The sequence below is a fragment of the Falco peregrinus genome, chromosome 5 (assembly GCF_023634155.1).
Source record: "Falco peregrinus isolate bFalPer1 chromosome 5, bFalPer1.pri, whole genome shotgun sequence".
NCBI classification, from domain to species: Eukaryota; Metazoa; Chordata; class Aves; order Falconiformes; family Falconidae; genus Falco; species Falco peregrinus.
Window position 1 is genome coordinate 38769458 of NC_073725.1, and position 26538 is coordinate 38795995.

Below are 26538 nucleotides of genomic sequence, written 5' to 3' on the forward strand. Positions count from 1 at the left end.
TGAATGACAATTGAAAATATGAAAAATACTGAAGACATTGAAGGTTCTTGTAATTTCGTTTATTGAGAACAGGTCAAAACGGGAGATACTTCAATAATGATGCAACTGAACTCTTTCCAGGACAGGTTCAAAATATAGACTTCAACAGTAATAAAAAGAAAGTCAAAACTAAGTCACTATCATGAGAACAGAGCAAGCAAAACCACGCAGTAACAAAACCCACTTTTGTTTGGTTCAGATGATCAGAGTGCTGAAGCACCTCTCCTATGAATTCCTTGTTTTGCTTTGCTTGCACACACGGCTTTTGCTTTACTTATTGAACTGTCTTTATCTCAACCCACGAGTTTTCTCACTTCTACTTTTCCAGTTCTCTCCCCCATCACACCAGGGGGGAGTGAGCAAATGGCTCTGTGGGGCTTAGCGGCTGGCCAGGGCTAAACCACGACAGTTAGGAAAATGACTTTCTGTGACAGTACTCAAAGCTTCACGCTGTTACACCACTCACTGTTCATCGAGACTTACTCAGAAGATGAATACTAACCTGTGTTTTTCCAAGCAGCCTGTAAGCCTGCTGAACCTTTGTATAATGACCGATATCAAAATTCTTGCATATTTTGGAGAGTGCTACGTCCAATTGTTCCTATATAAATTAAGGGGAGGGAAAATGCGTTAAGCACTAAATAAAACCAGGCCAAGTAATGCATTATTTCAACAACACCAAGTGAGGAAAACATGTTTATTTAAAAAAATCAGATAAATATGCTTGTAAAATAGCCAAGACTGTACATTACCTGTCTATTCTGAGGTATTCAAATGTATCTTCTCACAGACTAAAGTACTTCAGTCTGAAATTTCTGTCAGCCAAACAGTGCCACCATTTCCAAGAACAAGCACAGTAAAAAATGTACTACTTTCCTGAAGTTAAATTCAAAGTGATGTTTACTTTGAGAAGGTCTAGCACCCCACTATGGGAGAGCTGCGATTTCTAATTTGGTCTACTTCCACTCCTAAGAAAAACCTAGAACTGGGGAAAAAATTATGAAAATACTCCACAGGTGTTTCAGCTCAAGCAATTCAATTACAAACTTCTTAACCCTCCTGCCATCTGTTAAATGGAATCAACATTGTCTGACTTAAAAGTTCATTGTGAAATAAGTAATTTAGGGAGTACTATACTAGCACAATGATCAGTACAATCGGAGAAAAGTAAAAAGAAAGCACACACACACAATTACTAGTTCTGCCATGTGTTCTGCCATGTTTGAGCATACTGAACAGCTCTGCAATAAATGAAGTTCATCTATTATGTGCATTGAATAAAAAAACTAGAATAGGATGAAATACTTAACAATTAACTAATAAAGCTTCCAAGAATTTGATCATGCAGTTTAATAACATAATTCTCACTTAGACACTGTAATATTTTCAGAGATACACAGTCTAACTCTAGTTACTTTTAGTGAAAAATGCAAGAAAAGAAAACATGAAATCAGTACCATACGATATCATACACAGCTAGCAGATACTTTCCTCTCCTTGCTAGTCACTAAACCACAGGAGATGGTTGTTTAGCACCTAAGTACTTTTAATTACTCACTCCACTGGAAAATTTTCATTCATTACTTCATTAGCCACAAAATACTTACGGATTTTAATCCTAGATATTTGGGGGGGTGGGGGGTGGGGGTGGTGTTGCTGTTGGGTCTGCGTGTGTGTGGTGGGTAGATGTTTTATTTTGTTGGGGGTTTTAAGCAGATTAATATTTTCTTTAAGCACAAAAAGGGAGACTGGAATATAATCAAAATCTGCATTTTTTCCTAAGCAAAATGGTAAAAGGACAAGTAACCTAAAGATTCAGAACTTCTTTAAAAGGTTACTCAGCAATTTTAATTCCAGCCATATACCAATTTAAAATATTTTTTCCTTCTTTTATCTCATGCAGAACTGCTGTATAAAGACAGAAACAGATATATCAAACTGCCCATGAACAGAGCTCTTAAACACAGAGCACTTCAATCTTTTCTCTGCATTTTTCAATGGTTCCTTCTGCTATAGCCACCTTGCATTTTATTTGTAACATAGTATAAAAAAGCGATGTTAAAACCTAAATTACAAGAAAGAAGAAAAAAACACAGGACAAAGGAAGGGACATAAGCAGAAGCACTCAACTATTGAGAAAACTCATTAAAATATTTATTAGCAGAGTAAGATTCTGTATTAATTAGAGCACGTATTTCACGGGAACAATCTATGAAGCCCAGGATGACTTACACTTCTTCCAGTGGAAAATAAGATACTTTCACAGGAGGAAAATAAGATATTTCTGTAAATTCACAAGCAATAAATAAAACCCTTGAATATGATTATTTAGCTAGCTGTGAATTGCTTTCACCAACCAACATGGCACATTTTACCAGATTTTCGTATGAGTAGAATTTGTTCTGCAAAGTTGTTACTGGAAAGAGGTAAAGATGAATGTCTCCTTTTAAGGAGCACCAATGTTCACTCACAAGGAAAAAATGGCAAGTAAATGAAAGCAATAGGAATACAAGATGAATGATGGGGGGGGTGGAGGGAGACAGAGAGAAGGAGGAGTTTAACGACTGGCCTATGTGAGAACGAGAAGAAAACAGTCATTTCATTAGCTCTTTTGAACCGGACGTGCTCTGAATATACCACATATCAGTGAAAGGGGGCATGGGGGGTTGCAAGAAAGTGAAAGTACAAATGCATAAATGAAGGAAATTTAACAAAGTTAAACAATTAAGGGAATTAAATAACAAGGTAGTGTAATACTTGCACTAACCTGACTTTCTAAAGAACATGACCAGAGACATAGAGAGCTGCTGGGACAGCAAGTTCAGTTTGCAGCTATGCATTACATGTCTAGGCATAACATGCACTACATATACATTATACATATCTACACTACTAGACTTCTTAGAAAAAGTTTGCCAAGTTCCAGCTCAAAATTGCCTAGTAATTTAGTTAAAAAGAATTCCTACTGTTCATGAACTTTTTTTTGCCACCAGTTCCCAGCAAGACATTTACCACTTTACATTCTTTGCAATACTATCTACCAGCTTAAACTGATCTTAGCTGCATCTTTCCCAGCTACTCAAGTCTTACTTCCTACGGCTTACTACTGGCCCTATTCAGCAGTTTCCAGTTTGCGGACCTCAAATTTCCAGTGACACTGTGATCTCTTGTGTAGCTTACCCAAACCTACTGGCATGCTGCTAATTTACTTTTCACAACTGTCTAGGAGCAGTCTAAAGAATTCACAGCAGATCATGGATTAAAAACCACCATGTGTCTTTATCATACAGGGAGCATACCTTTGCTCCAGTACGTCAAATGTTTTGTGCCTATTTTATTTGACTGCTCTACCACTTGAAGTGAGCAAAACTTGTGAGCTGGGCTCATAAGTTTGTTAACATATTACAAGTGTTTAGGTTGACTGCAGCACAAAAATCTGCATGAATAGCAATGACTATAGCATTCCAAAGATAGTATTTGAAAGAAATATACATATTCTGTAATTGCTAATAACATTACATTAGAAAGCTCTAGTACCTAGAGGTTAAATACTGACATATACTAAACATCAACATATTAATTCTTACCTCTATTTGTTCCAAGGTGTCTTGCAGTTTTGAATTCAACTCACTATTAATGAAAGAAAAAAAATGTTTAAAATAAAACTACTGATCATACTAACATTTCACACCAAGTTTCTTGTTTCCAAAAAAACACAGTTGCCTGCTACTGAATGACAAGATGGTAATTTATCTTAAATCATTAACCTGCTGTGTCAGACTAGGATCACCGCGCTACTGTTACTAGCTTAGTAGTAAGAAAGGCTCACACTGCAGGCATTTGCAGTATTCCTAACACCTCAAATTAAAATATATGTTGCAGCAGTACATTATCCTGGGTTTATAACGCAACAGTGTTAAGAGAGCCCAGACAATATCCCATCCTGCTAGGATTTAGCCAAGTATTCAAAGGTATTCCCAAGCAACTGGCATTCTAAATATTTTTCTTTGGCACTGTGATCTACAGAAGAACATACCCAGAAAGGTCAGGGCTGTCAAGCCTTTGCAAACTATGGTAAAGTAACTTTTATTTGTTGCTCGGGAGCCCCTTACAGAAACACCATAGGAAAAAAGAACTTAAGCCTACAAAACCTTTGGAAACTCTTTCCAAGACCATAATTATACTTCTCTGAGCTATATTTTGTATAGAAAGATAAAAAAAAAAATAGTTACCATAAGGGAAACTATTTAGGACAAAAAAGGCAAAACTACTCCTTTCCAATGCTCAGCTTTAAAAATTTCAGAACACCAGCCAGAAAAATAAGACACAAAATATGACTACTATCTTTTTGTTTGGAAGGGTTGAAGCAACTAAGAAATAGGCAGGATATTCTCTTCAAGCATGGAAAGCACAGAGTTTTCATGGAATAATCACCATACCTGATTTTAGACAACTTCTGTGCTCTGAGTCTTCTCCTAAGGGGCCTACATTAACTATCAAAAGATAGGTTAGCTTCCCTACCTAGTTCTCTCCACTTAAATGATACACTTACCACCCCTCCTTTTTTGGTTCTGTTAGATAACCCGGATACAACACCCTCCAAAGAAAGGTTTAAATAGAAAAAACTGCATCAGAAAGAGCTGGCATTAAACACTAATCAAGTAGCCGGTATTTCTTTATTGCTTCTCCACATGCAACAAGCCTTCAAACAAAAAATCCTCCATAACCATTTTACATTACTACATGTCCTGCTGGAGTTTATAAGCATTTCCTGTTACTCCAGTTCTTTTAGCTATCAAGACATTACAGTAAGAACCTTGCTCCTTCTTTCCACCTTTAGAACTAGGTACAGCATAGCCCATCACCCTCTGTGTATAACCATAGTTAGATTTACATGTGGAAATTAACTGGTCTAATATATAGAAGCTGCTGACATTAGCAAAAAAACGATGCAACGCACAGGTAAGTGTCTGCACAGACCGAACAAATTAAGTAATTGTACCACTGTAAGTCCTATGAAAATTCAAAGCCCCTAATGGTAGCATGTGCCATATAAACAGAAGACTATGATTCCTTTCAAACAAATGTCACGAACATGCTGTTGCTAATCTAGCATTTCTTTACCGTTTCTAATCAAATTTAAAAATTATTTTTCACCTTAGTCGGGCAATTTACATGCTCACATGCATAAAGAACTTGCTCAACTACTGCAATGTAGGGCTGATAAACTTCCTAGGCTCAAGAGATCTTTTCTGGATTACTGCAGGTCATTACATTTGACCAATTTCATCTGTATACCAGCACAGATTCTCATGAAAACTAGTTCTTTGTTTCCACTATGCTTAATGCCAGGCACATCTCAGCTTGCAATCACCTGCTGACATAGGAGGCATGGGCAGCTCAGGGACCTGAGCCCTCATGTCACAATTCCCCGCAAATACCCCAAGATCAGGGCCATTCCTAAACAGCGTACATTTCTTTAGGTTTGGGACAGAAGGATGGGGAAGAATTCAAAAGATCTTGTTCCATATTGAACACAACCAAGGTAAAATTGTCACATGTTTCTTATCCCTACTATTTAGCTTAAGTCCTGTGACAGCACTGTCTACCCCTTCAAGCGAGGGCTCAAGCACCAATACAGACATTCATGGTTTATTTATTCAAACAAACTATGATATATGGAGGTGTTTGCAAGGATATAGTCTACATTTATGTTAATTTAGGAAAAGAAGGTGCAATCACAAAATTTCATAAGAAAAGTAACTTTGTCCAAGTATTGAAGTGAAAATGTAGAAATGCAGTGTCCAGATAAATCTGTATGCATGTTCTAAGCCAGAATTATAAAGGTAGTGCTTGGACATAATGGCTACATGATGATTATGAAAGCCCATTTACCATAATTGAGAATTTAATTGAAGGCATCCATTTCATTCATAAAAAACTTATTAGAAGGGGTTAGGGTTTTTTTGCATCCCCATCCATACAAATCGAAAGTAGCACATTCTCAGAAGGCACTTCACTGCAACATAACAAAAGTAACGTTTCAACCGAAATGCAAAAGACAAGAGCTACCTTATTATCTGACACTACATTTTGCTACGGGTTTTTCAAGCAAGTCTACTCACATCAGAACCGATCAACAAGCAGAAGGCACAAGACTTTGATTTGTATTTTTTAAACAAAAACGAATCACATAATGCAAGCATTCCCTAGGAAGAAGACAATGGAGAACAAAACCAATAGACATCCAGCCTATTATTTCAAAGAAGAACGTGCAGCCACTCTTAAAATCAAAGAAGTCTTAGCAGGGAAGCTGAAGTTCTTGCCTCTTCAGATTACGTATACACTAAAATAAAATAAAAAAATTATATGGTTCATAGGAAGGTTTAAATCCCCTGCTGGTTAAGAGCTACACCCAATTCCTACCACCATCTAGCAAGAAAAATATGAAGAATGATTGTACAAAGGCAGGCACTGATTCTTGTCATGTGGACAGCAGACAAAGGGATACTGCAAAAATTTCATGGTAGGATACAGAAGTGATGCCTCATATAAGCACGTTAAAAATGCCAGCACATGTCTTTTCCTTTACTAGCTGTTTCTTACCACACTCCTGAATAAAAATGCAAAATACCTATTTATTCATTTAGCCCAACTCCCTGGTAGTAAGACGTTATTCCATACAATACACATTCTGTCAGACTTATGCTAGTAAAACAGTACACAGAGACCGAAACGTATGCACTGGGGCTGGGATTTGCAGCTAAAATGTCCTTCTGCCCTCACAGTGCAAACAAAAACAAGCTCAAAAAACTCCCTCAGGATAAAGAAGCAGTGCTGATTTTTCCTGTCATCCTTTCTTCCAAGAAAACTGTCTTCTCAGATGCAAGGGTATCCATTTGACTGCAACAACAAAGTAAATTTTCACAGCTGTTTGTCACATATCTTGTCAGTATGCTATCAGATTTTAAAAACTATGACTTTTGCAGTTAAATATTCCAAATGGTGAAAATGTGAACTGCTAGTTTAGTTCCAAATTTTGCTATGCTGGACACAGTGTAGTGGTTTCAGAGTTGATCTCCACAATAAAAGCTTGAAGTGATTCAACACCAAACAGAAACTTCCATATCATTTATACAAAACAGAATTTAAGTCAAAGAAACTGTGTAATTTAAGCTAAATCTTGAAAGAGCAAGGTTTTCCATATGAGCACTGTAAGAGTCTAAGAAAGCAAGCTGCCTTTTCAAGCTGAATAAATGTTGCTAATTTCTCCAAAAGAAAAAAATGCAGGAGATACACAGAATAAATCAGATTAATGTTTGGAAGCACAGAGCATCTGGAAGAGCAATAAATACTAAGAGCTTACTGAACAGTACAGATGAGACACAGATATGGAAGACTGCAAGACCCATCTCTCTACAGAAGGTAAAGTCAAGCAGAGCAAAAGCTGTTCAGGAGTTATCTTGCCTCTCAACAACTAAACTGTCAAGAACTGAGGGAAATAATCATTTTTTCCTCACTCAAACGCAGAACAGTTTTCATTCACTACTATACAAGGAAGGGATTCAAAATTTTAATATATGTAGGCAAATGTTGGCAGCGCAGTCAATTTATAGACACACACAAGTTTTCTGGAACTAAAAAGAAAGCAAAATGCAGCTTTGGAATCTGACTTCAGAATAGAGGGGGGCTTACTGCCAGGTATAATTTCTAACTTCGTACACTTTTTTGGTGCATCTTCAGATCCAGAGACAATTGTACCTCAAAAGCAGATTCTAAACTGAAATCAAGGATTATGGCTAATTACTCTGAAGTTGCAACAAAGCGTACATTTAGAGGACAGAGGGAGGCAAAGCATGTGTTTTCATAGATTTTGGCCCCTCTAAGTCAGAAAGAGATCTGAAAGGAGATCAAACAATGTCAGAAATTTACCCACAGATTAAAAATTATAATTAAAAAGAAAATCTAATTAATCTAATGATCTTTTTAGTGGATGAAACATCAAAATTCACTTCATTTTACTCCATTATTGTCATATTTATTACAACCTTGAACTTAATATTTACCCAATTCTAAAAACCAATGGAAACATCAAGTCCTTCTAAGCTAGGAACTACAGATACTCAGTTCTCAATTTAATTCCAGTTCTGAATGCAATTTCTCCATGACAGCATGAAGCTCTCTTAACCTGATTCTTGGCGATGACATTAGCAAGTTTTCCTCCACAAGCCATCTTGCTGTAGGTATATTAATTCCAGAATACAAATTTGCTTATTAAAAAATTAGCTCAGGTATCTCTAGGCTGCAGGTTGTAGCACAGTTATAATTCAGACTCAGTTGAAACTTTACCTCCCAACATACTATGACAGTTACAAAACAATGACTTAGTTCAAACATAGATTATATAGTGTTATGATTCTGAAGTTAGTAGTGGTACAGGGAGAGGGGAAACTATTGAGGATGCTTATGCTTTTATAAATGCCTCAATTTTACTTTTCTAAGTAGAAAACCAAATTTCAAACCAAAAAAAAAGCTGCTTTATAGAATGAGAATTAATGGTCACTGTTTTACACTATTTACAAAAAAAAATTATACAGAAGCTGAAATCTGCAAAATGTCACCTTACCTTATACAACTGTAGTGTTTGAAAGTGCTGGCAGCTTTCTGGCATTCCAAGCACAGCTGAATAGCTCCTGGATAGTCCTCTTCCTTCGGATAAAAAACAATGGAAAGCTGATTTGGCTTTTGAAGCAAACACTGCAACACCCATTTTTGCTTGCACGCTTATGTATAAACATTAAGAACAAAATATTTTGCCTCTTACAATACAGTAAAGTTAAAGGAATGAGGATCTATCACAGAACTTAATGTGCAAGTAGTTTAGAATTAGAAACAGACAACATATTATCAATACCCTAAAACACTGTGTATTACATTACCTTACGCAAATGACTTGCTGTTTTGTTTCTGTACGCATTCATACAAAACACGTCAGAGTTTTTATTACAAAGCAAGTAACACCTTCCCAGTTAACTTTCTAACCTTTGTTAATACAACATGATCTATTCATGAGCAAGGAAAAAGTAAGTTCAGGCACCGGCAGGCTGTTGCCATTGTTTACAAAACCTAAAAAGGAAGACACTCCAATATTATGCCTAGATAAACACTATTTAATTTGACACATTTTATAGCTAATTAGAAATTAATATGAATAAAACTGGCTCACACAAGGCCCAGGACAAAAAGAGCATACGTCATGGAAATATTGCTCTAATTTATAAGAAGAATATCCAATAGGTAGATAAGTCTATCAGGAAGTACATGAAGACACCAGGACAAAACCAAAACAGAAACATACATGCAAAAATGTAAAACCCCAGGATCTTGCCAACAGAATATGGGCAGTGCCTTGGGTATATCTAATAGAGTACAAAAATAGTTATGAGGCCAGAAAGGTTCTGGGAGGAAGAAAAACCCTCTTTAATGGCTAAGAGCTTCCCTTTTTTGTCCTAATTACATCCATTATATTACATGCTTCAGAGAGCTCAAATGTAAAGCTGTTACTGGAATTTCAAAGTCATTGATCAAAAAGTAAAAACGCAAGGGCAATTTATATTTAGCTATTACCATAAAGGAGTTTCTGAAATGAAATCGGTTTTAACAGAAGCATTCTAATGCAGATCAAGTTTAGCTAAAAACACAAAAAAACCCACATACATTATGCATTAGGTGAAAACAGAACAGTACATTGGTCTAAAATGATTGAAGCATTTACAGCTCTTCGCATTTTTCTCCATTGGAAACCTGGGACTTGCTCCATTAAGTCTAACAGAGCTCAAATCAGAAAGCCTGCCTGCATAACATATATTACTAATATATTCCAGATGTAGCTTACCCCCTGTAAGTTATTATAGCTTCATGTCTAGTCTTTTTTTAATTGGGAACGCAACCCAAATGTTCCTCTGTGAATGGCTACTAAAAGATCTCATACATACTCCCAGCTAACTTCCTGAAGTAAAGACAACACCTTACTGGGAGCAGACACTGAGCGCAGCTCTAAAATTGCATTTATCCAGAAACGGCAGTTGCAGTCCTTAACGTTTACAAATCACTAACAAATTATAATAATCAGATATTAGGGTCTGTGTGTGAATGCCAACACCCACACCTCCACCTCAAGAAAATTCCTACCGGTAGACAGTGAAGAGTTCATTTCCTGTGCACCAAAATACAGCACAGAAATTAAAAGCTAATCACGGTACAGGGCTTACTGAGAGAAGGTAATGTTTATGCAGCCTGTGAATTAATAAGTTCTTGCTTGGTAAAGAGTAAGTAAGTGTGCTGAAACAAGGTGTATTACCTAAGATGGAATTAAACTCAGAGAATCTTAAGAATTACAATTATTAAGACTCAATTTCCAAGTTTAGTAACTAGGGATTATCATAACGACATTCCATCCAGTATTAGCTGTAAATATTCAGCAAACTAGCAAGTCAAAATGGTTACATTACATGATTAGAATATAGCTGTCAATAAAATCCTGAAGCTATCTTTCATACAACTCATCACCTTAAGACAATTCTTGTTTTTGCTCTGTGCAGTATCTACTGCATTTTTAGGCAGTATATATACCGTATCAGTAGAATTTGCAGTGTTATGGCCTGCATGCTGCTGTTTTCTACAACTGACTATTAAAAAGCCAACTCAACAAATAAGGAGAGAAGCTACTATACTTTAAAATAAAATACTAAGTAGGGAGCCCATATATGCATTTGTACAGTAACATACCAGTAGAAGTACTTTATCCAGACTCAGTACATCAACAATAGGCTAAATCTCACCTTTTTTCTTCCAAATATCAAGCTAAGACCAGGAAAGAAATATAACTTGTGGGTAGGGAGGGGAGTCAAGACTCCATAGCACTCTTACTGAACTAACTCAAGCCTCAATGCCCAGATCTTAAGGCAGGATAGAGTCTTTGACAGAAAATACTCTCCTCCCTCACTGCCTCAGCACAGGGGCTATTTACTTTGATTTGAAGTAATTATCACATATTTTTTAAAAGCATAAAAATATAATAATATAATTTCACCACATAAAAACACCCATAGCCTGTTTGCGAGAGGAAGCAAAAAAGGGACAAAATTAAGACTGACAGAAGTAGACTTAGAACAGCTTCAAATTATAATAGTCTGGCAGGGACTTACCTCTAACATCTCGCTCAAACGCACATCAGTTCTTTGCTAAAAATAAATAAAAAAAACCACAGTGATAACTACACAGAAATGAAGAAAAATATTTTGTCATTGAACAAACGTAACTGTACATACCAGTGTTTTTATTGTTCTCAGAGACTTTAGCAGTCCAATAAGCAGCTGTCGCTTCCTTTGATTTGCAAGAAGCCCCAAACTAGTTTGTGTGAAGCCTTCCTTTGCTATATTCAGGTGTCTGCAAAAGTTAATGAACATAACCTTTGACAATATGTAAAATAAAACTTAATTCTAATATGTCCATCAAAATACATGCTAGAAAGAGATTGTCAGCATTGTTAGGGTAACCCAGAAATTGAGATGATACCAACAGACTACCATGAAGGTACATTTTCCCTCATGCATAACTGTGGATCAATGGTGTATCTCAAGAGGTTCCTCTTCTAAAGAGAGCTCCCATTTGAAAAAGGGAGAGCTGCAAGACAGAAAGCAGCTGGTATTTGTTTCAGTATCTTTAACTACTATTGCTAATTTCATGTAGCACATAAATAGGAAATATCATCAGCAAGCAAACTTCCTGGGTTTACAGGTTTCTTCTTAAACACCTTTTTCCCTGCTTTCAATCTCTGCCATTGTTTAAACAAGATACCTTCTTCCATTTGTGCAAATAACAGCTGCCAACTGAAGGCCAGTCTGCAAAGATGTAACACGTTCGAGTTCCTACAGAGAGACAACAGGTTAAATAAACATATAAGGTAAAATCCTGCCACATACCAGCAAAGACTAGTGATTAGTGGGTTTCTCTTGAGATGTTATAATGACTTCGTAGAGTTACTTTATATATTATTTGTTTCATCATTTTATATATGCTAAGCACTGGAATGGAACATTAATATAAACTATCTTTTAAAACACAATTCTCTTGAAGAAAGATATTTGAAAACCACTTTCATTGCAGTGGGACCTATACGATTTATATATCATATATGTAGCCCAAGAATCTCTATACCATTAATGTACCACAGCAGAATGATCAAAGCTCCAGAGATAGAAGCACAGGGTTTAATTTGCATTAATATGTCAGAGAGCAGCAAAAAAACCAACCAAACAAAAAAAACCATAAACTCAACACCACCATGTTTCACACAGAATTTTCTTGTTTAGAAGCACTTGAGTTGTAGCAATTTAGTAGATGTCAGTTCATAATGAATGTTAATTGTATTCTGTTGAATTTCAGCTGAAAACTCTTCAGCACAGGTGACCTGAATTTAGTTTGATTTTGACTTCCTGGTACCTAGCATACTCTCAACTCCTTTAAAAAAGTATTTTTTTATATATCTATTAGGATTTCTTTTGTTAGGAACAGCACTGCAGAAAAGTGAACGCTCTCCCCATGCTAAAGGAAAAAAAATAGTATTTTTTTTTAAATACTGCTCATCATTTCAGAACACATCAAGTGTTTTCCATGGGGAGAAGGGAAACTTTAGCTTTGAAAACTAATCTAATTCTACATATATGGCAAGCAAAAACAAGTTTAAAGTTTAGTTCAGTTCAAGATCAGCTCCTGGTCAGTCTTCAAAGATACAAGTAATTCCAACAAATCACTGAGCTGCATCTTTCAGCAAAACCAGTTCCTCCTTTACGTTGCCAACATTGCTTTAAAAAAAATGACAGCTTAGTGGCTTACGTGCATAATAACTTAAGAAACCAAATTCAAAGAATACTTTCTTCAGTACCTACTCATACTTTGCAAATGTCAGTGCTATTCAAAAGGCCACTGTTGCCTTTACGATGAGGAAATGCATACAATAAGGAGCGACTCCATCCATTCCAGTCTTGCCTCTTGCAAAGATTCTGTAAAATCTCTCCTTTGAATGTGGCTGGACGGAGAGGCACAGGGACAGAGTGCAGCCTAATGGTCCTAAGAAAGGGCGTCCTCTGTCCAGCATTTAGGGATAATTATATTTTTTTCTCTTTTCAAAAACAACCTCCCATCCATTGCTTGTTCCTAAAACATGCCTTTCCTTCCAAGGAGAAGGAAGAATTATAAATCCCTTGTCTTGTGTCTGTGCCATGCCTCTCTCATCCCACAGTAGTGCCTGTTAGACTTCATACTAGAAACAGGGTGCAAACCATGACTTCCCCTTGCACAGTGGAAACAACGCATCCAGGAGACAAAGAGTCACCTACATTTTTGCTTCTTCTAATGACCTGTTACTGTGATTGGACACTGAACTGCAGCTACCATTACAAAGTACCCACAGCATTTCAGGAGTCAGTGGGAAAGTGAGTCCCATGATGCTCACCAGAAATGTCTCATAAGTCTGCCGACGAGTAACTGTGCAGGCCTGTGCCCCGCAAGTAACATTGAAGGATTAGTGTCTTAATCAGGCAAATACGCATTTGAGAAATGTTTTTAAAAGATTCTTATTGGCACGATGGATTTTTTAACTGTCCCTTGGCACATCTGAAAGGATTTCTTGGTATAAAATGTGCACCTCACTAAGACGTTGCTGCTGTTAAGAATATTAACGTTACACAGCAAAATGCAAGAACATTCTCTATGGTACTGTTATGCATTGACAGGGGGGGTTCAAAATGAAGCTGCTGGACTCAGAAAAAGCAGCACTTACTCAACATCAATTCCAAACATGCTCAACAGCAAAACTATACCAGAAGGATTTCATACCATACAATTACCCTTTCTGCCCCCCTCTATGCTATCTTATGAAGACTCAACCATGGTAGCACTTACCCATCCTCCTTCTGAAACAGCCTCCCACCTGACTCCCTTAACTAAAACTGATATAATATTACCCTTACAGCTTTTTTCTTCCAACAGCTATTGCAGGAGATGACACAAGCAATGCTCACACACACATATGTTTTTCTTTAAACAGCAGCACCCCTCCTTCTACTCAGCAAAATGCCAGAGCACAGATGGGACACTTTCAAGGTCACTACGGACTTGTGGACCACAAGTACAAGTGAGCATAAGAGGAAGTTGTCCCCTCTGGATGAAAGAGGACAATAATTGCAGATCCATGACATCTAACCCTGAGTCAACACCCAGGAGGTACAAGCCCTAGCCTGCAGCAACAGCAGTGTTACCAGCTTAGAAGCAGGAGGCAAGGAAGGGAAGGATGTAACAGGAAGAAGTTTAATCAGGAGGGTGGTGAAAAAAAAAACAGAGAGAGAGAGACCTCTACCAACAAACACAACCATCATTGCCCTCTCACACACTCTCCGGCTTCCTGACCAAAATGACAATTCCCATAAAAGCTGGTATGACAATACAAGGTGCTGTACACACACAGAATTATACACCACAGGATAATTCTCAGACTACTTTGATAACAATCCGAAGTTCTCACTTTGTAGAATTCTGTCATTTCCTGGAAAGATCAGATAAAACCAGGCAGAGCTGACCAAATGTATAGGGCCATTATTAAAAATAAATGGGTAGAAAAAAAACACCTTCTCTTTAGAGAATCATTATGACAGCTGTTCCGATTATGTTTGGGGAGCAAGGAGAGAAGCTGTGTCAATACTCTACTGCAAGCAGCTAAAGCAGTTTTGCTTAGTTTTGCTCTCTGAGATCTTTTGACAGGTTGAGGCTCTATTTCCAGCTCAGTCTTCTCTTAGATGCTTTCTTCTCATGACTGCCTGAGATTAGTGGCAGGTTTCTAGTTAAGTGTTCTTAAGAAAGATCATTGCTGTTTTCTATTACAGAAAAAGGTATGAAACTAATACTAAACACAGGCACTCAAGAAGCTCCTGCTCAAGTCCATTACAGGTATTAGTCAAGCCTGTGAATTCATGTTTTCAGAAAGCCTTCTTAAAAAAGCCAAAGTCTTTATCATCCTAAGGGCCTCCAGCTCAATATGCTCTTCATTCTTTTCACTATACAGATACAGCTTTAGCATATATGGACAGCTAGTTCCAACTAACAAATTACTAGATTTAATCCCCAATGAAACAAATGCAGTGTTACAATAGCACAAAATGGAGTGGTTCACTTTTTAAAAGTGATGATTAGTTGTCTTACCTGAACATATGCAGGCTGTTTTTCAAGAATCAAGTCTGCAACTTTCTTAGATACCTTAAAAAGAATATTATAAGTGATACATAGCAGTGTCAATTAAATAGCCTATCCCGCTATACTAAAGTTCTACAAGTTTGTGATTCTGTATCATTTAGTTCTGTAGTTTTCAAATTTATTAATAAACATGCCACAACAAGGTAAAAAAAATCCTAAAACAACCATCAGCTTTCCTTAGAAGCAAGATAAGAAAAATGTTTACAGTTCCATCTAGTAATTAGTGGCCATTTTTAAATCAATCCCTTACCTCTCTTCTTTTTAAGGAACACACTAGAACAGAAAATAGAAATATGGGACACTGCAAGAGTTTACATTGTGCTTATGCTACTGCTGGAGTACAAATATAAGTTAACCATCTACCATGGAGATCTAGGAAAGCCATAAAAACACCTGCCTTTCAGACTGATATTATATTAAATAAAACCCATGTCAAAATTAATATTCACACTGCGTACATTATACCCTTTCTTTAGCACACAGAACATACATATTTTAAAATTTTCTCCCTTGTTCTGAACTAACAATAAGTGGAATGCTATGGAGAGCTGCTGCCTGTACTGAATTTAAAAATGGGCATTGATATCCTGATCAGCCTCTTTATGTGCAAACACACAAGCTTAAAAAAATAATCCAATGCTAGCAGTCATATAAACACAAGTTTAACAATAGTGTGTTTTGTTTTCAGCAGGGACTAGAAATATTTAAGAAGAAACAATTTCAAACATGACAAAGAAATTATTGGTATTGCTTTACATTCTTCTTGGGGAGCAATATTCCCAGAAATTAAAATAAAATAAAACTGGCTATGATAGCCAGCCCACAGTGCACTACTGGGAAAGAGAGATAAGGAGGTTTTTCTATACCTGACTGCCTAGTCAAACATAGCACAAAGTTGGGATCAATCAGCATTCCTGTAACACACTTACCCTACCAGGTCAGTTCCCATCCTCTGGAAGAGCACCTGCACACAAATGGTCTTCAAAGTACTCCAACAGAATCAACTAACAATCTGGACAAGGGGCATATATCTAGCTATGGTTTCCTCCTTCCATATTAAAAAACAGCCAGAATCACAAAACAGTTACAAAACCTCTTAGTTGTTCTATAAATACTCAAGCTGCAGGACAGCAAAAGAACCACTCCAGAGCAGGGTGGGGGCAAGGAAAGGATGTTTTCAGGTCAAACTCTCCACAAGCCAACACAACCTTGGAGCTCTAAAGAAGTTTTGTTCACTGCACAGTATATGTGCTGTGAAATTTTCATCTCCTTTTTCCAAACTGTTCTTCCTGCTAGCCCTGTACCTGTAAAAACTTTAGGACAGGGATATACCTGCCAGTCATGAACTGCCCTAGTACAAATCTAATGGCTTGATTCTTCACTGCTAAAGGGATTCATCAGGCAGTACACATGAAAAAAATATGAGTTTCATTTTCAGTTTTTACACTCTTTTTTTTTTTTGTTTTCCAAGTTCTCAGTTACTCTTGACTAATAACAGCCTCAATGTTGTCAAGTATCTGCCACAGCCATTCATTTTTTTAAATTTCCCTGAACTTAGTGAGACTATTCCAAGCTATTCTCTTTCCTTCCTTTTGGATGAGCAATGCTGTCCCAGGTTACTTCCATTTGTTTCCAAATTGTCCCACCTTTTCTGGCATCTTCCATACAATTGTGTTAATTCTTAATTTTTGGAATCCAGAACTGCAATTGCTAGCAGTGAACGTGACTGCAGTTATCCATGCATGCAAACCAACAATGTTCTTTGAGAGGACCAAACAATTTTCTCTTTCCTAATCACATCAGGAAAAAATATTTCACCTCTCGAAGAAAAAAAAAAAGATACAGCTGAGGATATTGTCTACTACTGAAAATGAAGTCAGATGTACAACTAAAAAGCCTCCTCATTTCAAATTGTCTGTACCAAGATGATTAGACAAATTAAAGCTGTTGTGATACACATATTAAAGAGGTTTTGAGAGCTGGAATCCATCCAATGGAATAGAAACTCTAAGAACTTTTCTGCAGTTTGGCTTTGACAGAATTTGTTCGCTTGTTTTCTATAAGACAGACATATCTGGGGCATATTTACTAGAAACCTCATGCTCAGTTCTCACCCCTGTCAGGTGAGAACCACCTATTAGCATTAGCTGCACGCACTTTTCAGTTCACATGTTTCAGCAGCAGCCGTGCACTGAAACTAGTCCCCTAACAGTAGCTGGTTCCCATTGTGCAGGCAGAATGGCCAAGATCTTGATGACAGGTATTAGGATTATCCATCATATCTCAATGAAGTTGTCTCTCAGTCTTGAGTGTATTTCCTGGCAAAACTATGGCACCACCAGATGTCCTCTTAAACTTTAAAAACAAAAAAACAACACAAAACCAAAAACCACCACCCACTTTCAACTTCTTTCCTTATACCTCTCGATGAGAAACATGGAATATTCATTTGCTCAACTTCTCACTAAGACTTTAAAAGATTTCATAGGTTTATTATAGGAAAAGCAGTCTCAGGCAGAAGGAACTTGTTCTCTATATATTGTTAGACAATCCAATGTTCTCCTTCTGTACATTTCATTCATTTAAAGACATGAATTAGGATTGTAACTGTTACTTTACTTGCAGATACTCTCCAAATGTCACAATTAATACATTCATTTCCTGTGCCATATTATTCACCTTTAAAAAAGCAATGAATCAATAATTACTGTATGAATAGAAAAAGCCTGAAATGTAACAACTACCTTTCAGAAGGTGCAACTCCCATTTCCCCCCATAAATTACAGTTATTACTCATTGTTACATTTAATTTGTTTTATTATGTACTAACTCTATACTAGTATTCACTAGAAACCCTTGTGGATGATTAACAAATTGGCAAATGAAAAACAGAGAAAATAGCAACTCTGTGGAAAAAGTGCTTTACATTGCCAGAAATCCCTCAAAAAAAGAGGTACTACCACAGTATTCAGAGCTGTGTTGAACAGTATTTTTCTTAAAATATATAGGAAACACTGAGCATTCAGAAAAACAAGTTTCTAAAGAAATAGTCAGTACATCTGCTCCTTGTTACAACACTTATCACCAAGAGCTTCTTCCGTGATTTCGTGTTATTATATGATTTACTAATATCATTTTCCACTATAAAAGCACACAACATAATATTAAAATTAATATCTAATGTGTTTAAGAAATCAAAACTTCTTCAGTTACACTTCTGGCTAGACTAATAAACAATACAACACACTGCCTGAGAGTACAGTGGAAACAATGTTACTTACGGCAGCTTGCTGTTGTTTTAATTTGTCTCTGTATTCTTCCAGTTCTTGAAGACTAAGTACTGGAGGAAGCCTCTACGTGTACAAAACAAATTAAATTCAGTGAGCAATTAAAGGATGTTAAATACACATGTACTATTAACTAACCAATGAATTCTACTAAAGAAACATTCTTACTGCTTCTGCCATCTAAATTAATCCATTATTTCAAATGATGGATACTGAAATAAATCAGTATTAAGATAACATATTATCATAATTACATCGTATAATTACCTCAAAAAGTTACCTTATTTTAAGCCATATATGTAAACACACAACCCCCCTAATACCATAACTTCTCAGTCAGTTTGCTAAAAAATATCCAACATACAGAACTTTTTTTCCCCCTCCAACTATTCCAACTATTTTGGCTTTTTCACTATAGTTTAGATTATGAAGTGCCTGTTAGCACAACTGATATTAATTCTACCACATTAAAAGAAGAGATTCCATACCAATACTATACACTAGAAGCTCCATACAACCACAACATGAGGCAGGAGGGTATAGTTTTATATTAATGCAAGATACAGGAAACAAAAGGAAAAATAGCTCATTGAAATAAGCATACTTTGACACTCGTTTTTTGATATATTACTGTCTATTCTTTCAAGAGTACAGCTTACCTCTAACTCATACTTCACAATATCAAAGGAATCATTGGAAAAATAAACTTCTTCAATGCTGTTAATTATTTCCTGCTGAGCTTGAGGATCAGTTGGTTCTTCACGTAGTTCTCTGAGCTCCTCCTTCACAAAACAAAATAGGATATCCGTGTTTTAATATCACAGCCTAACAAGAACAATGTTTTACCAAAACAAGTATTTGTATTTTCCAAAAGCCATTTACAACATTAGTACAAGAAGCAATGGCAAAGAACAGAAAGATCAGTACACTGTGGCTTGTTCTTCCACTTATAAACAGTAAGGTATTTAAAACTTTTCAAAGAACACAGTGCAGACCTCAATGTTGCAGATCACTTAGACTTCTTCATTGATACATTTGTGGCACAAATGCAGGTTCAGTCCACAGTTTTTGCATCCTGAGGTTTAGAAATTCTCATAATAAACTAAAAACAAACTGGCAGGGTATTTCTCTAGAAGAAAACCGTACAAAAACATAACAAAGAAAACCTGATTTTTTTACAAATAGAAGAACCATATTAGTAAATGTAAGGTAGAAAGTGTCACTACAAACCTAAAACTTTTCAATTCAGCCCTCACAATTCACTGCAGTAAGAGTCAGGCCATCAAACACTTGACTTTTTTACAGGCAAAACCAAAACAGATCTGCCTTCTTTGCACAAAATTAACAGATTTCAGATTTTTCTCTGACTAGCAAGGCGATCTAAGCAAGGATGTGGTGTCAGCTTTCTGAAAACTAATATTCAAGAAGTAAGTATCCCCCTCCTTGCTGGCACAATCTTCCCTGAAAGGTCTTAAGAACCCAGCTGCTTCCACTGGTCACTACAAACCAAGTACTGAGCTTGATCATCCTCTTCCCCTCCTTTATTAGACATTTCAGCTAATACTTGCACTCTCCTGGAGGCCGTTCCCACCAAAGGAATGAAAATCCTTTATCAGAGACTCAAAAGGGAAAAGTGCCATGATATTCTTTCACAAAAAATCAAGATAAAATGGATCAAATTGCACGATATTGGAATTTAACCCTGGTGAAGCGATCCAGTGGACTGAAGTGTCCCATACAGACCTTAACTCTCCCAACAATGCCAAGTTGTTACAGTGGGAAAAGGTGCCAGTATTTTCATCACCAAGATCCCAAGGCTTATTTGACTGGCTAGAGGCATCAGATTTTAGATTAATCGGCTAAACAACCTCTAACTTGCTTATTTTGTAAATCAATGGAAATAAGGTCAATGCATACATGTTATGAGGCAAAGCAGCATTTAAATACAAAGCAAGGTGTTGGTTCCCTGCACAATGAGAGGCAGTCAAAGGTCTGGAAGAGCAGCAGCAAGAGCCACTGCTCCTCTAAAACGCCTCTCACAGGAAAAAAGGGGGAGGCGGGAGGGGGGGGGGGGGGCGCTGGCTGGGCAAGAGTAAAATGGATTTCAATCGGACTTCGTGTCCCTGATCGGCGGGAACCCCTCGGTGGTAGTACCGGGCACAAGCGAGGCCAAAGGAGCGAGCGGCCGGGCGGCCCCGGCCCCGGCCCTCTGCCGCCGGGCGGTGCTCGGGCGCCACCCGCTGGAGCGCGGGCGAAGCCGAAGCTGGAAGGCGGCTTCGAGCCCAGCCGGGCCAGAGGGTAGCCCGCAGAGAAGCCATCGAGGAGCCACCTTCTTCCTCTCTCGCGAGGCCCCAAGGGCCTCAGATCTCCACGGAGGGACCGTCTGAAAACGCCTGACGCTGTGGCTGCCACCGGCACCTCCCGGCGGCGGCCGCCTGGCGTGCATGGAGGGAGGGTACCAACGGACGTGAGAGAAATCAGGAAGTAATACACATATGAACAACGTGACAGCAACAAGTAACAAAGCAAAAGGATGTCATTCATTAGACACACTTAAAACCGGGGTTTGAGCATTGTCCTGCGCGTCAGCAACACCAGAAGGCATAACAGCGCCTTGCTCAGGCACGGGCCGGGCCGTGCGGGGCTAGTCTGGACTGAACTGGGCCGTGCCGTGCCGGACCGGATCGGGCCGTGTGGCGCCGGCGGCAGGCGGTAGCAGGGCGGCCCGTCTGCAGGCAGGCGGCCGGGGAGAGCCGGCGGCCCCGCACCGGCACGGAAGGGACGGGCAGGGCTCCGCACAGGCTGACCTGTCCCTTCAGCTTCATCTCTAGCCACCCAGTTCACCCAGCGGTGACACATTGCCACCTCACGTTTCAGCTTTGGTAAGAACACGAGAAACAGAGGAGAGCAGGTTATGAGGGTTGAGAATGAAAAGATGCTTGAAAAAGTCCCTTTAGCGCCCGCTTCCAGCCTTTAATCTATGAAGTTTCCGTCATGTGAGGGTGCAGGGCCTGGCAGAGGATGCACAAATTCACATTCAGTGGCATCCTGCTCTTGCAAGTAATTTAATTTACAAAGCAACGAACCTATTATCTAACCATATGTACTCCTGTCCTTTGAAACAAACAAATTACTTCCCTCTGGACTCTCTAGCAAATGGCACCTTTATGCTGTACATCCCTCTACAAATGAGCTTAACACCTTACAGTACATTGAGTTTTAGCTATATAAACTAAAATAAAAAATTATCCAAGGCAACAGGGTCCGCATAATTTGTCCAGTGAACTACTGCAAATGGAATCATCTGATTTATCATTTGGTATTTGGCTACAAGTTCCCGCACAGTTGTTTGTTAAAGGAAAAAAAAAAAAAAAAAAAGAAGAAAAACTAAACCCAAGAAGCAATCTTAAGGATCACTTGTATTTTTAACCTATTGATATCTTGTCATATTGGTGAAAAGATACATCAATGCCATAGGTCAATGGTGATTGGCATCCCCTGAAGATGTATTAAGCAAGCCATCATGGACACATGTTCTGGATTTAGAGCCACGTGATAATAAATTGGGAGGGTTGTTTTTAATCTTAGACCACAGTTTTCAGGACAAAAATAAAGCTGATGTTGATGGGGCTAGGAAAATTACTAGGAAACCATTTTACCCTGTCTCAGATCATTTATCTCAAGTGTTTTCTTGCCAAAACACTGCCTAGGAAAATATTTATTAAATGGACAGAGTTTTTCTTCAATTTGTTCATTCTTTCCAGAAAAGCAGTCTAGTGAGAACAACTCTCCAGAATAAACTCAAGTTCCCATATAAATTACACTATCCGCTACCAGACTTCATGCAGTTATGAACTGCAGCTTCCAGTACATCATGCTCCACTAGTTTCAAATAACTAACATGCTCAAGGCCAACCCATTCACTCACCACTGAAGGAAGCAAACATCCTTAGATAAAGTTTATTTGCTGATACTCAATTTTCCTCATCCCTTCACCCAGAGATACAGAACAGTTTTACTATGTACATATGAAGCCCACAGGGGCCTCAGGAAAAGTCAAATTTAGTTCTGTGGAGCTAGTACTCACACACTTTGCAGAGGCAGAGAGAGAAGCTCTATTAAACCCCTCAAGGCACTTTTTCACCTCAAAACTTAGTTCTAACTATTGCCACTTAAGCGTGTGTGTTTAAAAAGAAAAAGTCAACACTAAAACACACTTGTCAGTAAATTTTACATAAATTCAGCAATTCTAAGGGTGATTCTGAATAGAAAAAAATCTATAAAAAACTGGGACGGACAGTTGATAATCATGCAGAGAACTTCACAATTGCTAAACTGAATCAACTAGATACATAGGCAATCAGGAAAAGCAGCACATTGGCAAGATGGACCCCAAAGCATTCATTTCAATTCACCTGCCCTGGTTAACACACACATTCAGCAGTAGGAGCTCTCCAAGCAATAACGGGCCAACAGAGCCACCACCTAAGATGATGTTTCATGGGCTACTCATTTTTCCAAAGTTTTGTTCAGCAAGAGACTTCACCTCCTACCTAAAACTTGCATCACCTGTGGTGCCAAATGTGCAATTGGTTAGTTTTTTTTTTCCAGTACTTTGGATCTTACTTTAATGGAAAGACAATTTATCCTGTCTAACATGCTTCCTTTCAAGTACCTATTAGTGCAGCCCTAGGCAGCAAGTCTCTCTTTCATAATGTCACCTAAATGGATCAGTGAAAGACAGTTTCTGGGGAGAGAAAAAAAAAAAAAGGGGGGTGGGGGGGTGGGGGTGGAGAAAACCCCTATTTGTCTGACATCTTTGCATACTTGAGAAAGCCATTGCTAAATAAAACAGCGTTTGCATCCACACACTTCTCACATAATTTTCCCTTCCTAATAGAAGTTTCCAGGTCTAGGAGCCTGTGGCAATTCCTTGAAATATATTTCAGAAGAGTCATTTAATTGCAAACTCATCTTCAGCAAGTTTTCGATGACTTACCCAGCTATTTCCCAGTGCGTCATACTCCCACTCTCCTTGTATTCTACACTGCCTGTAACACCAAAATCAATATTGCTCTGTTTAATGAAGCATTACTGATAGAAAGTTGAAGCAAACACCTTCTGCATTCCAGTCACTCTCAAACAAAAGACTTGTGAAGGCATTGACAGAAGTTAACCGATGCTACTCGGGAAAAAAAAATCTAAAAATTTTCTAAACTAATTAGAAGCTGAATGTCAGCAATCACCTATGCACCTCTACACAGAGAGTGCCAGGAGTCAAGTCTGTGCTTTACTCACTCGGACACAGCCTCCCTATGTCACGAGCCAAAACCACACCAATTAACATGCTGTTGATTTATATCCCTCCATTCTGCACATGGATAACACCTATTTTAAAAGCTAATGCTAAATACCAGGACGAGGGCCCTGCTCAACAGATTCAATCAGCAGGTACACTGCAACATCGTGCCACCACATGAAATAAAAGTATTTTTATACACACACAATCTTTTAATTTTATCTATAGAAAAATATATATTTCTATATTATATATGTCTCACAAAGTATGTATAACTATCTATAAACTCACCTCAAAACTATTTTTCTTTTTACTTTTTTTTCCCCCTCCAGCTAACCTACAGCTAGGGAAGGCAGTCCCACACAAAAGTTTGTGGTATTTCCTTATCTTTCACAGGAAATGCCCAGAACCTTCTTTTGATCTTTCCTTCTTCAGTATGTATACAGAATAGTTATTAAAAAGCCCTCACTCTACCAAAACAAACATTACACTATGAAAACAGTTTTCCTGGTGGACACAACAAAGCCTGATCCTTATATTAAGTCACACCACTGCTTAATGCATGCTTAATTGCTTAAGTCACGCTCAATTGCTTAAGTCACACCATCAATGCTTAATCCGGAAAAGCACTCAGCTACTGTTAGGGAAACAGAAACCCACACAAACTAAAAGCTACACTTCTGTATCTATAGGAAAAGCATTAAAAAGTAAACTTTCACTGTTGTTTACCACCATAAGCCACAAAGTTAACTAGTATTTGTATACCGCTTATGAGCTGATTATCATCAAGATAAATATAACCTAATTCAAAGTCAACTCATTATTAACCCCACAGGCTTGAATTCAGGTGTACAAAATACCTATCTCACCCTTTTGTGGCAGAATCTACTAAACAAAACTGTTACCAGCTCAGTAAACAGCAAAGCTGACAACAGAATGGTTCAAAGAGTTATGGTTTCCCCAGGGCACACAGATGAAGTAAGGTCTCTCAATCAAAAAATGTATGAAATCCCTCTGTAGACAACATTCTCTTCAAGAAATCCAGCCTTGCAGTTCAGATTTGCCTTATCTACAGTCTGTACCACAGACTTGAACTACTATACACTTATTTCTCTGTGTGACCAAGTTGGCAGTATGAGTCTGCATTACAATAGAAAGCAAAGATTTCTGGTGATTTGCCTCTGTATGATGGAAGCAAATTTAAAATTTTTCAAAACAGTTGCAGAACTTTAAGTACTGGTTAGTGTGAGTGCATACGTTTGGAGGTATTCAATAAAATAGCCAGGTATCAAATCATTTCATCAATCAATAAAAAATTGAGAAGCACAGTCATCACTAACATGCCCACCAGCAAGCTACCAGTCAGCAAATCAACGACTTCCAAGATCCAGAAAAATGTCATTGGTTTTGTCCTCAGGGGATGCAATGTCAACACACTCTTCTTCCCATGCTCCATATTTCCCATTTGACCTCTAAACTAGCATGACAGTCTTCCAGTTCAAAAACATGGATTTGGCCCCAGGATTAGCATTATCTATCAATGGCTTGTGCTCTTCCCACTAATTCATGCTGGCTCTGCAGCCTTTCATTCTATATACCTCTCTACAGCTCTAACTCAGCTTTTGAAACTTCACTAACATTTGCCCTAAATCTGAAGATACCACTTTGAATGTGGAAGTGCAGCATCATAACCATTCTATCATCAAAAACAGTATTTGGCTGGTGAGCTTGAAACTTTGGGTATTCAAGATATGAACAAAAACAGTCATTAAAACATGGCAGCAGAGAATAATGTGTTCAAATAGCAGCCTGCACAGTATGAAGTTATTCATATATTCATAAAGGCCTTTACTCATTGCCTTAAAAAATCTGCACCTTTTCTTTAATCTTTACTTTTGCATTCAAAAGTGAATTCCCTTCACCAAACCTGTCCATTATAATAAAATAATTATTGAGAGGCATTAGCTTATATGCAGCAAAGCTGCTTGATCCTATAATTATAATGTAAGTCTGATTTGTGACATCAGAACATTGCCATGGCATTAAATATAGCTTCAGTTCAAAACAAATACCAATAGCCAAAAGCTCAATGACTTTAAACTTCTGTGCAGTACTGAAAACTAATCTCCTTGACAGGTACTCATACCACAAATATAGACAACATCTCCCTCTCCCCACACCCCAGAATTCCTGTTTTCAGTAAAGCATATCTGAATCCATGCTCACAGTGACAGGAGACATATTACTATGCTTCATCATTTGGAAAGTAATATCCTACTATAAAGGTTTTAGCAAAGCTAAGGAGGCATAAAAATATAAATCCTTCCTCTAAAAGAAAAGGGCTGGAAGTAAAGTTACCATAACAAATGGCTTGGGACCACAGCCAGAATTCAAACTCATTTATTCAACATTCTCTTAGAATCACAGAATTATCTCAAGTCGGAAGGGACCCATAAGGATCATTGAGTCCTAGTCCCTCCTCCTCACAGGATTACCTAAAACTAAATCATATGACTAAGAGCATCATCCAGATAATCAGATAACCAGGCAAATTCATAAAAGTTTCATTCAATACAGCTTGTTGAGAAGGTAAAAGTTAACATA

At 37.9% G+C, this 26538-nt stretch overlaps 1 protein-coding gene across 3 annotated transcripts in view; it reads right to left on the minus strand.

Annotated features, from left to right (window-relative positions):
• The window catches only part of VPS50 (VPS50 subunit of EARP/GARPII complex), a 93373-nt gene that overhangs the window by 62823 nt on the left and 4012 nt on the right, over nt 1–26538 (minus strand). For all 3 annotated transcript variants that reach the window (XM_055804655.1, XM_055804656.1, XM_055804657.1), the window contains exons 3-11: nt 19295–19417; nt 18630–18701; nt 15298–15351; nt 11899–11969; nt 11370–11487; nt 11247–11282; nt 8666–8748; nt 3627–3669; nt 542–640 (exon numbers count right to left, since the gene is read on the minus strand). In XM_055804655.1, the coding sequence (XP_055660630.1) occupies nt 542–640; nt 3627–3669; nt 8666–8748; nt 11247–11282; nt 11370–11487; nt 11899–11969; nt 15298–15351; nt 18630–18701; nt 19295–19417 (699 nt within the window). The remainder of the gene's footprint in view (nt 1–541; nt 641–3626; nt 3670–8665; nt 8749–11246; nt 11283–11369; nt 11488–11898; nt 11970–15297; nt 15352–18629; nt 18702–19294; nt 19418–26538) is intronic.